A 17,762-nucleotide genomic window follows, 5' to 3' on the forward strand; every position below is an offset into this window, starting at 1 on the left:
TATCTGACTATGTTCACCAGGGTGCTGGGGTTGGTTTTTGTAGGAGATCGCCATAGCTGATATACCTGTTCTCTTCTGTTTCTCTGCCCCCTCCAGCTGTTTGAATGTGTGATATGGTTGTGGAATGCTCTGGTGAAATACACTGTTGTACTATATACTCGTGCACTCTGAGTTAATGATGATAGAAAACAAATAAGATTTCCCTTGACATCCTGGCCGACGTAAACATTCTACACCAGGTCATTAGACCTTCAGTATCCGTAATGCAAACTGTACAAATATTTACAATATCGTAATCACTTTGAGAGACAGCAAAATCTTATTATGAATTGAATATTAGAATGTAATATTTTCCCATATTTACAATGAAATTAGAGACTCCTTTGCAAATAACAAACAAAAGAGTTGAATTCAACAGTATGAAAAGCTGAGTGGTCTCTGTAGTTTCTAGGAATTTTTCCAGCATGTTTACAAGGAATTGTATTATATTTCTGACAAACATAACAAACTGTAGTCTGTGCATCTTGGCCATATTTGAGCTATTTGAACAAATTGCAAGCTCTGCTAAGCATTTGGAATTTTCCAGACCCCCCACCTTATTCTCCTGATGGCTGTTGTCTTAACTCAAGGCCAGTTATCTCTCACAATATGGGAATGTAATTCTAAACTTACATGGAACCCAGGGAATGGCGGTTTTCCCGAAGATATGGGTCCCAAGTTCCAGACAAGTAGTGAACATCTGCAACTGATTTGAGCCAGGAAACCCAGGCAGGCCGGGCCAACATCTCTTTCCTTTCACACGGAGGCCGGCCAGGGAGATACATGGAACAGGGCATGGACGTCGAAGGACCGAGACATCAGGCGTGCTTCTTCCTTCCAGAGATCCTGACCACCGTGAATGATCATCCTCCTGACATGGCAACGGGAACAGGCCACTTTCACCCTCCATGGACTTTTGCTATGCGCCAACACATTATTACCATCATGTTCCTCCATGTATGTTACAAGAGATGCCTTGTTAAAGGACAATTGTGACGGTCATTCTTTGAAAGGAAACATATGCCACCAGCTTTCCTGCAAAGTGGAGCTTTGAACGTTACAACGTGTTTACAGTTTTCTCCTATTCAAACATAAGGCATTAAGTCCACTGATATTTATTACTGTAGAACAATAAATCAAATGTTTCTGAAATTGAAAATAAAATCGTCAATTCCAAAAACTAAGATTTGGATTTATTTTAGATGGTCAAAAAACAGCAATTCTGTTGATATTGAATGCTTTTCCCCCTGTAGCCCAACCACCTGTATCCCCCACAGGGCACAGTTCAGACATTGGTGATCTCTACATTCTTGTAGGTGTGCATGGGACTTCCCTTTGTCCTGGGCACAGCCTGCACCCGTGCCTCTCTGGGCAGAGATCCACAGCTGCCATGGTAACCAAGGCCCCGCCCAATGGCGATCTTTGGGTTAAACCGAAGAGGACTCTGGGAAAATGAGAGGAAGAATAAGTCAAAACAGAATTCATACCCAGTGGAACAGTCCAGCCTAATTTCGATTAACTACCATTTGTCGAGACATCTTCATAAATAAAATGGTTGAAGTAGCTTCTTCTTACCTTGCCTGACCTTCGTCTCATGGACACTATCTCCTCGTTATAGCGGCTAACAGCAGAAGGGGATTGTGGTGGGGCTCCCGTTCCCGGCACTTCACAATCCTGCTCCACACTAGTTTGCCTACAAGGGGAAGAAGAAGAAGGGAAGAGTCAATGAACTTCACTGCTATAAATTCAACAAAACATTCTACTTATTGCCAAGGAGCTTAAAAACATAAATGATATAGGGAGACCAATCACCTGGCAGGGATGGAGAGAGTCTTCATCTCCTCAAACATGTGCCGATGAAGCATATGTTTGTGGCTGGGGATTCCCAGGGCCTTGGCCATGGCATCTGCATCAAATGAGGGGTCCAGAGCCAACACAGCACCATGGACTCCCCTGCCATGAAGACTGTCAGCATACTCCTGACCAGTGAGACATAGGGACATAATGTTATACAACAAGAACAATGGCAAGCAAACAACTTGGCTAAATTTGCCTCAAACTTCCCTATCAGGATCTAGTGTATACACCAGTCTATTGGTCCAAAACGGAGACAGTCTGAATGGAATCCAGGTGCATTCTGATGTTTCTGTACTAGGAAAAGGACCTACTTTTAGGTCTATGTCTCTGATCCACTTTATGACTCTATGGCAAGTCCAAACCACTGGGTCCTGGTCCTTGTGCTCACACTGGGCTCGACGAGCCTCCAGGACCTGTACACCAACAACACACACATACTGAACTGTTAATGTACTGTTATAATACAGTACGGTCACAAAAGTACGGTTACTACTGTACGGTTACTACTGTACGGTTACTACTGTACTGTTACTACTGTACTGTTAGTACTGCACGGTTGCTGCTGTACGGTTGCTACTGTACTGTTGCTACTGTACGGTTACTACCGTACTGTTACTACCGTACGGTTACTACCTTACTGTTACTACCGTACGGTTACTATCGTACTGTTACTACCGTACGGTTACTACCGTACTGTTACTACCGTACTGTTACTACCGTACTGTTACTACCGTACTGTTACTACCGTACTGGTTACTACCCTACTGTTACTACCGTACGGTTACTACCTTACTGTTACTACCGTACTGTTACTACCCTACTGTTACTACCGTACTGTTACTACCGTACTGTTACTACCGTACTGTTACTACCCTACTGTTACTACCCTACTTACTACCGTACTGTTACTACCCTACTGTTACTACCGTACGGTTACTACCTTACTGTTACTACCGTACGGTTACTACCGTACGGTTACTACCTTACTGTTACTACCGTACGGTTACTACCTTACTGTTACTACCTACTGTTACTACCGTACTGTTACTACCGTACTGTTACTACCGTACTGTTACTACCTTACTGTTACTACCTTACTGTTACTACCTTACTGTTACTACCGTACGGTTACTACCTTACTGTTACTACCCTACTGTCACTACCATACGGTTACTACCTTACTGTTACTACCGTACGGTTACTACCTTACTGTTACTACCTTACTGTTACTACCCTACTGTTACTACCTTACTGTTACTACCGTACTGTTACTACCGTACTGTTACTACCCTACTGTTACTACTGTACTGTTACTACCCTACTGTTACTACCCTACTGTTACTACCGTACGGTTACTACCTTACTGTTACTACCCTACTGTTACTACCCTACTGTTACTACCCTACTGTTACTACCCTACTGTTACTACCTTACTGTTACTACCCTACTGTTACTACCCTACTGTTACTACCGTACTGTTACTACCCTACGGTTACTACCGTACTGTTACTACCCTACGGTTACTACCGTACTGTTACTACCGTACTGTTACTACCGTACTGTTACTACCCTACGGTTACTACCGTACTGTTACTACCGTACTGTTACTACCTTACTGTTACTACCTTACGGTTACTACCGTACTGTTACTACCGTACTGTTACTACCGTACTGTTACTACCGTACGGTTACTACCGTACTGTTACTACCCTACTGTTACTACCGTACTGTTACTACCCTACGGTTACTACCGTACTGTTACTACCGTACTGTTACTACCGTACTGTTACTACCGTACTGTTACTACCGTACGGTTACTACCGTACTGTTACTACCTTACTGTTACTATACTGTTACTAACGTATGGTTACTACCTTACTGTTACTACCCTACTGTTACTACCTTACTGTTACTACCCTACTGTTACTACCTTACTGTTACTACCCTACTGTTACTACCTTACTGTTACTACCTTACTGTTACTACCGTACTGTTACTACCTTACTGTTACTACCTTACTGTTACTACCCTACTGTTACTACCGTACGGTTACTACCTTACTGTTACTACCCTACTGTTACTACCGTACTGTTACTACCCTACTGTTACTACCCTACTGTTACTACCCTACTGTTACCACTGTACGGTTGCTACTGTACGGCTGCTACTGTACCGTTACTACTGTACGGTTACTACTGTACGGTTGCTACTGTACGGTTGCTACTGTACGGCTGCTACTGTACGGCTGCTACTGTACGGTTACTACTGTACCGTTACTACTGTACCGTTACTACTGTACCGTTGCTACTGTACGGTTGCTACTGTACGGTTACTACTGTACGGTTGCTACTGTACTGTTACTATTGTACTGTTACTATTGTACTGTTGCTACTGTACGGTTGCTACTGTACCGTTACTACTGTACCGTTACTACTGTACCGTTACTACTGTACGGTTGCTACTGTACGGTTACTACTGTACCATTACTACTGTACGGTTGCTACTGTACGTACGGTTACTACTGTACTGTTACTACTGTACGGATACTACTGTAATCACTCCACAAATACACCGGAAGGAGAGGCTGAGAGGTCACTAATGTCACAGTATTGATAATGAACACAGGTCTGACCTCTTTGTCAAAGTTGAGCAATTGCAGGAGCTGGATGGCCAGGAGCAGGCTGGTTTGGTGGGAGTGGGTGGTGATGTTCAGGAGTCTCTCCAGGTCTCGTCGGCTGAGGGAGTTGAGCACCCGGCCGTCCACCAGTTGGCTTTGGAAGGCTTGGGAATACTGGGGCAACCCGACGTCACTCAACCAAGATTTGGCAACCCAGTGATGGTCCATTTCAGCAGCCTTTGATAGCCTAACATTTGAGACGGTCATACTCAGCAATGTGTGTGCATACGGGCCTGTTTGTGTGTGTGTGTGTGTGGATGTTCCAGCTCACCCCTGGCCAGACTCTGCCTCCCTGTAGTCCTCGATGGCGAGGCGTAACTTCCTGCGGTGCATGGGGTTACTGATGCCCAGTCCCAGCTCCAGGTCCTCGTCTGTCAGCCCCAGCAGCACCTGCAACCAGGGGACACCCACCCAGAGCACTCTTATCAATATACACCTGCACTGCATAGCACTCACAGACTAAAGCACAAACATGCAAGCAAGCATGGACGAGGAAATACTAGATCTAATGCAGATTCTATGAGGAAGGAAAGCATGCCGAAATCCCGGTTTTCCTGGGAAGATGAGTGATTCTTAGTATCGCTGTTACCGTCACTACAAGCTTTGTAAAAACAAGTCCGGAAATCAGACTTAAAGTGGATGGGTACTTGTTACATGTTGAAGCGTAGAGGCCATACCTTCCCACTTTTGACGTTTTCCGAGCAAGCACGAAGGTACATGGACATTGCCATGACAACCTCCAGCCAGGCTTGTACCGCCCCTGCCTTCCACAGTGACATGGGTGTGTTCCGAGTGAGCTCCATCTGCTGGAGGCGGTCCAGCTGCTCCTCTCCGTCTGATAGGCTGGGTTGTTGTGTTGATAGGCTGGAGAGGCTGTCAGAGTCTGTCAGGATTGGTCAGGGGAAGTAGAAGTACAGGACAGGGGAGGGGTTTGGGGTCAAAGGAATTGAGAGGCAAAAATGACTCATTCCAACTCAACTTGAACAGTAGAAAAGGGAGGATATATAACTGTGTACCTTCAGCTATTACTAATATCCCTCTGTAAAATGTTGACATGCCTACAATATGTACCGTCTACTGAAACACGTGGGATTGTTGGACGACTCCCAACAACCTGTACAATGTCCCCCGGCATCTAACATGCCATTTCATGACAGGAGTCATTGACTGACAGAGGGTCTCAAACCAGAGACCAGGAAAATGTAAAAACTGCATTAGGACTATTAACAGTCAGCCACTGCTCTATGTAGCCAGAAGATGGTGCCAGAGTAATTCACAACAGCAGAGTATTATCGAGGTCTCTACAGTCTAGAGTACTGATTCGATGCCCATAATGAGGACATTAATGAATGACTCATCACACTACAATTTATATTACAAAGTGAGAACTGGTGCCACAACTGAGCAGGTGACTCAAGCATTGACAAATACAGGAAACATTTTCTAAATACAACTATTAGTATGCATTTTCTAAAGTCAGTCTATGGTTTTACTGTTCAGCAAATGCTGTGTGAATTGGGTTAAGGTTTGAGTTTGAATGTCTGAGTTTGAATGATAGGTTGGGGATGGAGTGACTTTTAGTCACTAGGGGCAATGATTAAATATTGAGACACAGTAGAAACATGACACATTATTCATAACTAACATCTGCTGTGAATTTACAACCTTGTTTAAACAAGCTTCCAACAAATAAGTACTCTGCAAAATCCCGGATGATTTAGCAAGTGATCAGCAAGTGTTTCTTCAACCTTGTCAACATGCTGAGAGTGAGGCCTACAGAAGTACAATCTCGATGAATTGTTCAGTAGCACAGGAGGTCCTTTCCCTTAAGCATGGTTTAATGAATGATCCCCACAGTGTGGAAACAAACACTTGGTAAATCACAGACGAGGGTATCTTTTCTGGGGAGTGAGGGAAGGAGGGAGTCACCACCCAACATGGCCCAGAGAGGAAGTGTTGAGAGGGGCACCAGGACACAAGAACAGATTAGACATGGAACAGAAAAACGTCACATGGATACTTTGGTTGCTGGTTTTATTTTAAAATAAGTTTTTTTATTTCAATCATTTATCATGTTCATTTTTACCCTAGAAGTTACTTCCTGTTCTTTAAATAAAATACTTAATAGATTTACTCTTTTATGCAACATCTCCTGAATGACAAAACATTAAACAGATTATTATCGTAATCACAAATGTAAGAAATGAGGAGGGGTTGTATGCTAAATAGCAAAACAAACAGAAGAAAACGTTCATTGCATCCAGAATGATGCAAGAGAATGAAAAATGGGAATGGGTTTTGTTTCGGGGGGTTAGCGAATACGAACAACAGAGAACGCTTGAGGTTGTTATTTTCACTGCTAACTAATAGATTCTGAACCAAAGCAGCACAGATAATCATGCAGGGGTTTTAGTGCACAGTCCTATGCTTACCGCTGGCACGTTAGATATCTGTCAACTCAACTCAAGGATAAAAGCGATCTTACAAGGCATTGCTAACAGTGACCCACATCTACTCTGTCTCTGTTCTGCTTGATCAAAGACCAAACGTGAACCTTTGGCAATTTAAAATGTGTTTAAACAGTGTGTGTGTGTGTGTGTGTGTGCATACGAGTCACAAACATTGAATTATTTTGTGTGTTCAATTATTTTTTTTTGCTTCCTGTTGTAAAACCATTGTTTTGGAACCTTATTTTGGTTTTCAGCATTCAGTCTAAGAAATGTATATGGATCGATCAAACACATCTACAGGCTGGGCAGGGTACTGTAAGTCTTTAACGATTGATGTCTGAAACATTCAGCATGGATAGAACAGAGCAGGAGGCCTACACAAACAAGCACATATTAATAATCTAGCTAGCTAGCATTCCCATACTCCTAAACCTATCTCTATACAAACACACTATTCAGATCACACACTGGCACTCACAGCATCATCCTATTTAATGCTATCCTATTTGTCAATGCTGCCCAGTGGGCTATTTAAACGTACTGTTCCTCCCCTATTGTCCAATATGACAGAATAAGAAATAAGCCCCCCTCAGCTGTAGTAGGTTCTCTTGTTCTACAGTGGCACAACAAAAGGTAGCTTCAAAGTCCTTACTGTTGTTGTATAGCGGGACGATTCTGAAACAGCGGACAAACTGGTCCACTGTGAACTACAATATCAAATGTCCTTATGATTGTCATATTATTAACATTTAGTTTCAGTTTCACGCTCAGAAACATGGTTAGTCCATACACTTCAATGTGTTTTTTATTACTAAATGATACCAGTGGTCCAGTATACTTCGGTTCGGAGCAGGGTTGTGCTAGTATGTTTAGTCTCCAGTTACAACGTGGAGGGTATTCCTCATTCATATTTTCATGAGAATGTCAGGAATGGGCCAAATAAGACTGGGATGGGAGGATTGTAAATAAAACAAGTCCAGAAATATGATAAAAGCAACTCTAAAATAAAACAGTTATCAGACAAGATACATTTACAAACACTAGGTGCAGAATTACTTCTATTTACATATGCACAGCTGTCCTTCAAGTCTCCAGTTATAAAAAGAAACGTATATTAAGACAAAATAAAAGATAACACAGCATAAACATGTCAACGCATAACAATCCTGTCTATATATTTATATTCATGTAAACATATATACATATGCATACATGTACATCTATAAATATATATTTAATTTACATACATACATTTTTGAGGATAATGTACATTATCTGGGGGCAGCAGTTTCCTCTTGGGAGCAGGCGGCAACACACACACACACACACACACACACACACACACACACACACACACACACACACACACACACACACACACACACACACACACACACACACACACACACACACACACACACACACACACACACACACACACACACACACACACACACACACACACACACCCCCACCCACCCGCACACACACACACACACAGACAGACAGACACACATGGATGCATGCGCGCACACGCGCACACACACACAAACATACACACACACCTGCATGCACACAACCAGACCCACACAGAAATCCACATACACCATCACCAGTCGGCATCCTCCTCTATGTAATAATCAGGGGTGGATGTACCATCAAACAGGCCCGGGTCCATTGACTTGCGCTGCTTTCCCCGAGCAAACACCCGGGACAGGGAGCCCAGACTCATCTTCTCCTTCTTCTTTGTCTTACGCTTCTGGTCCTCCAGGTCCTCCATAGACTAGGCCAGGGGAAGGAGATGGCGGGAGGAAAGAGAGAGGGAGGGCAGGAAGAGAGAAAGAGGGGGCAGAGGGGAGTAGGAAAGAGAGAAAGAGAGAGGGAAGAGGACACACAGACATTCAGGTTAGTAAATGAACCGGGAGATTCTCTCACAAACAACTTGCATATGAAATCACAGAACTACAGTAAACTAATACTTTAACAGAACTAAACCAAGGGAAAGAGCAGGCAGAGAAAAGAAAGACAGACAGAACAGAGAGGAGTACAGAAAGGTACTTATAGAGAATTGTGGAGGTGTGATTACTTGGTCGGGGAGGCCAGGCAGCTCTTACATTGCAGAGGGAGTGGGTCCGGTGGCGGGGGGAGTTGATGTCGCTTGGGGTGGACGACCGATCCCCGTCAGCCGCCGACGCGTCCGAGATGATGGAGGGCTGGCGGGAGTGACAGGGACTGACCCTGACCACCGCTAGAGAGGAGACACACACATTAGACACACTGACTCCTCAATACAGTAATGGTTGTGCTGTTTGTGTGTGTGAGAAAGAGAAAGAGAAAGAGAGAGAGAGAGAGAGAGAGGAACAGGTGAGCCTACCCTGGCGGTCCACAGTGTGTCCGTGGTAGAGGGTCTGTTGGCTCTGGCGGATGGCAGCGGTGAGGGGCAAGTCTCCCTGCATCGCCCACTCCTGACTGCCGTTCACCACCGGCTCTGAGGGCATGGCCAGGGAGTGGCGTTTCGGCACATCCTTAGTCAACGTGGCCAGGGACTGTTTCGCCTGGCATAAATACACACACAGGGTGGTAAGATACAGTGACACACACACACACACACACACACACACACACACACACACACACACACACACACACACACACACACACACACACACACACACACACACACACACACACACACACACACACACACACGTGTTAAAATATGCTAACACAAGCATTTCGCTACACCCGCAATAACATCTGCTAAATACGTGTTTACGACCAATACAATTTGATTTGAAATATGCGTTTACGATTTATATTTGGCATAGCACAATGTGCTGAAATGTGTGTGGGATTAGATGGGACAGATCACTCCATAAAGGTTAGCATAATTCTCTGTCTGTGAGCACTTGACAGTGACAAAGATATTTTCTTTGAGCTTTGATAAATCTTATCAGCTGCTGCTGAGGGTAGTGAGGAACTAGCATAGCCCTACAGAGGAGGTGGGCTGGCTGTTGACTGGCAGCGGAGAGGAATTAAGGACATGGAGTGAATAATGAGGCCATCTCTCAGTCAGACAGACAGACAACAGGCTCTCTAAGGAGCTCCGCAACCAGGCAGAGAATGCATGAATTCCGTTACAGAGCAAAACACAGCATGTGTGTGTCAGTGCATATCAGCGTGTGCGTGTCACATTGTGTGCGTGTGTCTGTGTGTGAGTGTACGTGTGTGTGTGTGTCTCACCATTGTGAGCTCAGCCTCAAGCTCTTTGATGCGGTTCTCCTTCATGTCCATGTGAGAACGCAGGATGCAGGCCTGCTCTGTAGCTTCTTTGGTCTGCCTCCTCAGATCCCATTTCTCCCTCTCCAGCAGGTCCTTCTCCTTTGCCAGGGCCTTCACAGCATCCTCACTCTCCTACAGTAGAGCACACAGACACCGTCAATCTTCAGAGCATACACTGTAGTACTGCCTTAAACCAGTGTGTGAGCACTTGACTGCTCAATGAATCACAGTTATATTAAGTCAAAATACTTGGAGTGTATCTGGCTACTGTATGTATAGGGAATGTAATGTACCTTACGGTGCTGGTCGTAGTTGAGTGTAATGTACCTTACGGTGCTGGTCGTAGTTGAGTGTAACGTACCTTACGGTGCTGGTCGTAGTTGAGTGTAACGTACCTTACGGTGCTGGTCGTAGTTAAGTGTAACGTACCTTACGGTGCTGGTCGTAGTTGAGTGTAATGTACCTTACGGTGCTGGTCGTAGTTGAGTGTAATGTACCTTACGGTGCTGGTCGTAGTTGAGTGTAATGTACCTTACAGTGCTGGTCGTAGTTAAGTGTAAAGTACCTTACGGTGCTGGTCGTAGTTGAGTGTAAATACCTTACGGTGCTGGTCGTAGTTGAGTGTAAAGTACCTTACGGTGCTGGTCGTAGTTGAGTGTAACGTACCTTATGGTGCTGGTCGTAGTTGAGTGTAACGTACCTTACGGTGCTGGTCGTAGTTGAGTGTAACGTACCTTACGGTGCTGGTCGTAGTTAAGTGTAACGTACCTTACGGTGCTGGTCGTAGTTGAGTGTAACGTACCTTACGGTGCTGGTCGTAGTTGAGTGTAATGTACCTTACGGTGCTGGTCGTAGTTAAGTGTAAAGTACCTTACGGTGCTGGTCGTAGTTGAGTGTAATGTACATTACGGTGCTGGTCATAGTTGAGTGTAATGTACCTTACGGTGCTGGTCGTAGTTGAGTGTAATGTACCTTACGGTGCTGGTTGTAGTTAAGTGTAATGTACCTTACGGTGCTGGTCGTGGTTGAGTGTAACGTACCTTACGGTGCTGGTCGTAGTTGAGTGTAATGTACCTTACGGTGCTGGTCGTAGTTGAGTGTAACGTACCTTACGGTGCTGGTCGTAGTTGAGTGTAACGTACCTTACGGTGCTGGTCGTAGTTAAGTGTAACGTACCTTACGGTGCTGGTCGTAGTTGAGTGTAATGTACCTTACGGTGCTGGTCGTAGTTGAGTGTAAAGTACCTTACGGTGCTGGTCGTAGTTGAGTGTAATGTACCTTACGGTGCTGGTCGTAGTTAAGTGTAAAGTACCTTACGGTGCTGGTCGTAGTTGAGTGTAAAGTACCTTACGGTGCTGGTCGTAGTTGAGTGTAACGTACCTTACGGTGCTGGTCGTAGTTAAGTGTAAAGTACCTTACGGTGCTGGTCGTAGTTGAGTGTAACGTACCTTACGGTGCTGGTCGTAGTTGAGTGTAACGTACCTTACGGTGCTGGTCGTAGTTGAGTGTAACGTACCTTACGGTGCTGGTCGTAGTTAAGTGTAACGTACCTTACGGTGCTGGTCGTAGTTGAGTGTAACGTACCTTACGGTGCTGGTCGTAGTTGAGTGTAATGTACCTTACGGTGCTGGTCGTAGTTAAGTGTAAAGTACCTTACGGTGCTGGTCGTAGTTGAGTGTAATGTACATTACGGTGCTGGTCATAGTTGAGTGTAATGTACCTTACGGTGCTGGTCGTAGTTGAGTGTAATGTACCTTACGGTGCTGGTTGTAGTTAAGTGTAATGTACCTTACGGTGCTGGTCGTGGTTGAGTGTAACGTACCTTACGGTGCTGGTCGTAGTTGAGTGTAATGTACCTTACGGTGCTGGTCGTAGTTGAGTGTAATGTACCTTACGTGCTGGTCGTAGTTAAGTGTAAAGTACCTTACGGTGCTGGTCGTAGTTAAGTGTAATGTACCTTACGGTGTTGGTCGTAGTTGAGTGTAATGTACCTTACGGTGCTGGTCGTAGGTAAGTGTAATGTACCTTACGGTGCTGGTCGTAGTTGCGTGTAACGTACCTTACGGTGCTGGTCGTAGTTGCATGTAACGTACCTTACGGTGCTGGTCATAGTTAAGTGTAACGTACCTTACGGTGCTGGTCGTAGTTGCATGTAACGTACCTTACGGTGCTGGTCATAGTTAAGTGTAATGTACCTTACGGTGCTGGTCGTAGTTGCGTATGAAGTCTCGGAGCTGCTCCTCCCGGCTCTCCAGTGTGGTGTACAGCTGCTGCATCTGGTTCACCAAGTCGGCCTTCTCCACCTTCAGACGCTTACGGTCAGACTTCATAGCTGTGGAGAGACGGAGAGAGAGAGAGAGAGAGAGAGAGAGAGACACACACACACACACACACACACACACACACACACACACACACACACACACACACACACACACACACACACACACACACACACACACACACACACACACACACACACACACACACACACACACACACACACACACACAACACACACACACACACACAAATCAGGGCTAATGGCTTTGACCAAAGGTTGGGTCAAATATGCAGTTACAGTGCATTCGGAAAGTATTCAGACACCTTGACTTTTTCCACATTTTGTTACGTTACAGCCTTATTCTAAATTTGATTAAATTACTATTTAACCTCATCAAACTACACACAATTCCCCATAATGACAAAGCAAAAACAGGTTTTTGGAAACTTTTTGCAAATGTATAAAAACTTTAGAAGTATGCTTGGGGTCATTGTCCATTTGGGAGACCCATTTGCGACTAAGCTTTAACTTCCTGACTGATGTCTTGAGATGTTGCTTCAATATATCCACAAAAAGTTCCTTCTCATGATGCAATCTATTTTGTGAAGTGCACCAGTCCCTCCTGCAGCAATTCACCCCCACAACATGATGCTGCCACCCCCGTGCTTCCCGGTTGGGATGGTGTTCTTCGCGTTGCAAGCCTCCCCCTTTTTCCTCCAAACATAACATTATGGCCAAACAGTTCTATTTTTGTTTCATCAGACCAGAGGACATGTCTCCAAAAAGTACAATTTGTCCCCATGTGCAGATGCAAACTGTAGTCTGGCTTTTTTTAATGGTGGTTTGGAGCAGTGGCTTCTTCTTCGCTGAGCGGCCTTTCAGGTTGTGTCGATATAGGACTTGTTTTACTGTGGATATAGATACTTTTGTACCCATTTCCTCCAGCGTCTTCACAAGGTCCTTTGCTGTTTTTTCTGGGATTGATTTGCACTTTTTCACACCAAAGCACGTTCATCTCTAGGAAACAGAACACGTCTCCTTCCTGAGCGGCATGACGGCTGCGGGGTCCCATGGTGTTTATACTTGCGCACTATTGTTTGTACAGATGAACGTGGTACCTTCAGGCATTTGGAAATTGCTCCCAAGATTGAACCAGACTTGGGAGGTCTACAATTTTTCTTCTGAGGTCTTGGCTGATTTCTTTTGATTTCCCATGTAAAGGGTTGGAATACTTATGTAAATGTGATATTTCAGTGTTTTATTTTGAATACATTTGCAAACATTTCTAAAAACCAGTTTTCACTTTGTCATTATGGGCTGTTGTGTGTAGACTGATGAGGGAGAAAAAACTATTCAATCAATTTTAGAGTAATGTAATGTGACAAAATGTGGAAAAAGTTAAGGGGTCTGAATACTTTCCGAATGCACTGTATATTGGATTGCCACAAGATGGCTCTGTGACATATTGTAAAATCCCAGGAAGAGCAACACTGTTTTTCCATAGAAGCACCATGGAGTAAATGATGTAATGCTCTACGATCAGTAGCAGATAGTCACATAACCACACAGACCGATGTGGAGACCACATCCACCAATCCTTTCCTAAATACGCTCTATGCATAAGGACATTTGCTACACAGACCGCACTGTTTAAAAACAGCCAACTTCCAGGGTTGAAACTTGCTTTTCAGTAGAGACCATAACTCATCAGCTGTATTTGTAGGACAGGAATCCAGAGAAAGGCTTGACAGGCAGAGTAAGATTGTGACTTATGAACAGTATTCCTGAAGCTCTTTTTTTCCAAGGAAAAGGAGAAGCTGTCCTCTCACTAACCGAAACACAATTCATTGAGGCTTAAGCATTCTCAATGTGCATGTTCCACCATAACTCTCCTCACTCAACATTTAAACCTGTTCTTCAACAGTTACACAACAGAGCTCTACATCTATGAGCACGCTACCTCCCGCCTGTTGCTCCCTGTGCGGAAGAGAGGAAGACAGAGGAGGGGAGGAGGGATAGATGGGGGGGATGTTAGAGAGATGAGTGATAGGGTTTGTCTTCTTTACGTTTTCACGATCCCACCATTCTGCATACAGCCAGTCTGCCTCAGAAGGGGATAACTTTGTTAACTTTGCTTTCCTTGGGAAGTAAAGCAAGTAAATATTTATCTGTAAAATATTGCTTTGCGGGGTCGGGGTTAGAGGAGTTGACGAACCACACTTGGACACAGTATGATGACAAGCTGTCTCTTCTCACTACCACATACTCTACATAGCATTCCACTCCAAGCCAAAAGCATACACTGGATCATAAAGCAATGCCTTTGTCCTACCATTTATGGATCTCAACCTTACAAGAACTGAGCCTTGACTGTGGACTGATGAACAGATCTCATTACTGACAATGTTGGAAGGATAGAACAGGCAGAAGGTATTGACTTTATCTACCTCACACACACATCACGACTGGTAGGAGATCTGGAGATGACAGATACGATTTCTATACCACACAGTTAGTGTTTAGATAAACATATGGCCCATACCAGACACAATTACGTCAGATGACATTTTTAAAGGGATTGACTGATGTGTTGAGTGATAAACTGATGTTATCTCTACTGAGATGAAGTGGGTTTGACTGAGCTGTGTGAGAAACATATGGGATTTAAGTGGGTGTGGCAGGGCTCAGACAGCTGTGTAGTATATTTGGACTCGGGTAGAACAGTAGGATAGGACTCAGATAGGACAGTAGGGTAGGACTTAGGTAGGACAGTTGAGTAGGACTCAGGTAGGACAGTAGGGTGGAGTCGGGTAGAACAGTAGTGTAGGACTCAGGTAGGACAGTAGAGGACTCAAGTAGGACAGTAGGGTAGGGCTCAGGTAGGACAGTAGTAGGACTCAGGTAGGACAGTAGTAGGACTCAGGTAGGCCAGTAGGGTAGGACTCAGGTAAGACAGGGTAGTAGGTGAGCACTACGGGGGTCGTGCTGACCTTGTAAGGCCTCCTTGGCGCGGTCCAGCTCCTGCTCCTTGTCTCCCAGCTGCACACGGAGCTCAGTAGCTGAAAGGAGGTGAGAGGAGCAGCCCTGGGTCTCCTCCAGGTCCTTACTCAGCATGTCCTTCATCTGCCTCAACAGGTGCACCTCCTCCTGCAGCTGGGCCACCTCCTCACGCAGCAACACTACGGAGGAACAGAGGAGAGAGATAGAAGTTAGAGGAAGAATGTACCTATTTGTCCATTCCTTACAGTCCACAGAAATCTCTTTCAGCTTTTAACCCCTCGAGGTGAGAAATGGAGAGAATTAAGTGAAAGAATAAGGAACAGAGAAGGGGTGGGGAAGGATGAGTGGAGAGGGGAATAAGGAACAGAGAAGGGGTGGGGAAGGATGAGTGGAGAGGAGAATAAGGAACAGAGAAGGGGTGGGGAAGGATGAGTGGAGAGGGAATAAGGAACAGAGAAGGGGTGGGGAAGGATGAGTGGAGAGGAGAATAAGGAACAGAGAAGGGGTGGGGAAGGATGAGTGGAGAGGAGAATAAGGAACAGAGAAGGGGTGGGGAAGGATGAGTGGAGAGGAGAATAAGGAACAGAGAAGGGGTGGGGAAGGATGAGTGGAGAGGAGAATAAGGAACAGAGAAGGGGTGGGGAAGGATGAGTGGAGAGGAGAATAAGGAACAGAGAAGGGGTGGGAAGGATGAGTGGAGAGGAGAATAAGGAACAGAGAAGGGGTGGGGAAGGATGAGTGGAGAGGGATAAGGAACAGAGAAGGGGTGGGGAAGGATGAGTGGAGAGGAGAATAAGGAACAGAGAAGGGGTGGGGAAGGATGAGTGGAGAGGAGAATAAGTAACAGAGAAGGGGTGGGGAAGGATGAGTGGAGAGGAGAATAAGGAACAGAGAAGGGGTGGGGAAGGATGAGTGGAGAGGAGAATAAGGAACAGAGAAGGGGTGGGGAAGGATGAGTGGAAGGAGAATAAGGAACAGAGAAGGGGTGGGGAAGGATGAGTGGAGAGGAGAATAAGGAACAGAGAAGGGGTGGGGAAGGATGAGTGTAGAGGAGAATAAGGAACAGAGAAGGGGTGGGGAAGGATGAGTGTAGAGGAGAATAAGGAACAGAGAAGGGGTGGGGAAGGATGAGTGGAGAGGAGAATAAGGAACAGAGAAGGGGTGGGGAAGGATGAGTGGAGAGGAGAATAAGGAACAGAGAAGGGGTGGGGAAGGATGAGTGGAGAGGAGAATAAGGAACAGAGAAGGGGTGGGGAAGGATGAGTGGAGAGGAGAATAAGGAACAGAGAAGGGGTGGGGAAGGATGAGTGGAGAGGAGAATAAGGAACAGAGAAGGGGTGGGGAAGGATGAGTGGAGAGGAGAATAAGGAACAGAGAAGGGGTGGGGAAGGATGAGTGGAGAGGAGAATAAGGAACAGAGAAGGGGTGGGGAAGGATGAGTGGAGAGGGGAATAAGGAACAGAGAAGGGGTGGGGAAGGATGAGTGGAGAGGAGAATAAGGAACAGAGAAGGGGTGGGGAAGGATGAGTGGAGAGGAGAATAAGGAACAGAGAAGGGGTGGGGAAGGATGAGTGGAGAGGAGAATAAGGAACAGAGAAGGGGTGGGGAAGGATGAGTGGAGAGGAGAATAAGGAACAGAGAAGGGGTGGGGAAGGATGAGTGGAGAGGGGATTAAGGAACAGAGAAGGGGTGGGGAAGGATGAGTGGAGAGGAGAATAAGGAACAGAGAAGGGGTGGGGAAGGATGAGTGGAGAGGAGAATAAGGAACAGAGAAGGGGTGGGGAAGGATGAGTGGAGAGGAGAATAAGGAACAGAGAAGGGGTGGGGAAGGAAGAGTGGAGAGGAGAATAAGGAACAGAGAAGGGGTGGGGAAGGATGAGTGGAGAGGAGAATAAGGAACAGAGAAGGGGTGGGGAAGGAAGAGTGGAGAGGAGAATAAGGAACAGAGAAGGGGTGGGGAAGGATGAGTGGAGAGGGGAATAAGGAACAGAGAAGGGGTGGGGAAGGAAGAGTGGAGAGGAGAATAAGGAACAGAGAAGGGGTGGGGAAGGATGACTGGAGAGGAGAATAAGGATGAGTGGAGAGGAGAATAAGGAACAGAGAAGGGGTGGGGAAGGAAGAGTGGAGAGGAGAATAAGGAACAGAAGGGGTGGGGAAGGATGAGTGGAGAGGA

The 17,762-nt window shown here is 45.5% G+C and overlaps 1 protein-coding gene across 1 annotated transcript in view; it reads right to left on the bottom strand.

Moving 5' to 3' along the window:
- Positions 1–592: 592 nt before the first annotated feature.
- Positions 593–17,762, bottom strand: part of LOC118399836 (kazrin-like) — a 165,091-nt gene continuing 147,921 nt past the window's right edge. Inside the window, exons 6-18 of the mRNA XM_052473276.1 lie at positions 15,580–15,768; positions 12,501–12,637; positions 10,267–10,437; positions 9,398–9,578; positions 9,138–9,271; positions 8,680–8,806; positions 5,251–5,456; positions 4,845–4,963; positions 4,529–4,760; positions 2,208–2,309; positions 1,852–2,018; positions 1,615–1,732; positions 593–1,483 (exon numbers count right to left, since the gene is read on the bottom strand). Coding sequence (XP_052329236.1) covers positions 1,325–1,483; positions 1,615–1,732; positions 1,852–2,018; positions 2,208–2,309; positions 4,529–4,760; positions 4,845–4,963; positions 5,251–5,456; positions 8,680–8,806; positions 9,138–9,271; positions 9,398–9,578; positions 10,267–10,437; positions 12,501–12,637; positions 15,580–15,768 — 2,042 coding nt within the window. The 3' untranslated portion in view covers positions 593–1,324. The remainder of the gene's footprint in view (positions 1,484–1,614; positions 1,733–1,851; positions 2,019–2,207; positions 2,310–4,528; positions 4,761–4,844; positions 4,964–5,250; positions 5,457–8,679; positions 8,807–9,137; positions 9,272–9,397; positions 9,579–10,266; positions 10,438–12,500; positions 12,638–15,579; positions 15,769–17,762) is intronic.

The sequence above is a fragment of the Oncorhynchus keta genome, chromosome 21 (genome assembly GCF_023373465.1).
Source record: "Oncorhynchus keta strain PuntledgeMale-10-30-2019 chromosome 21, Oket_V2, whole genome shotgun sequence".
NCBI classification, from domain to species: Eukaryota; Metazoa; Chordata; class Actinopteri; order Salmoniformes; family Salmonidae; genus Oncorhynchus; species Oncorhynchus keta.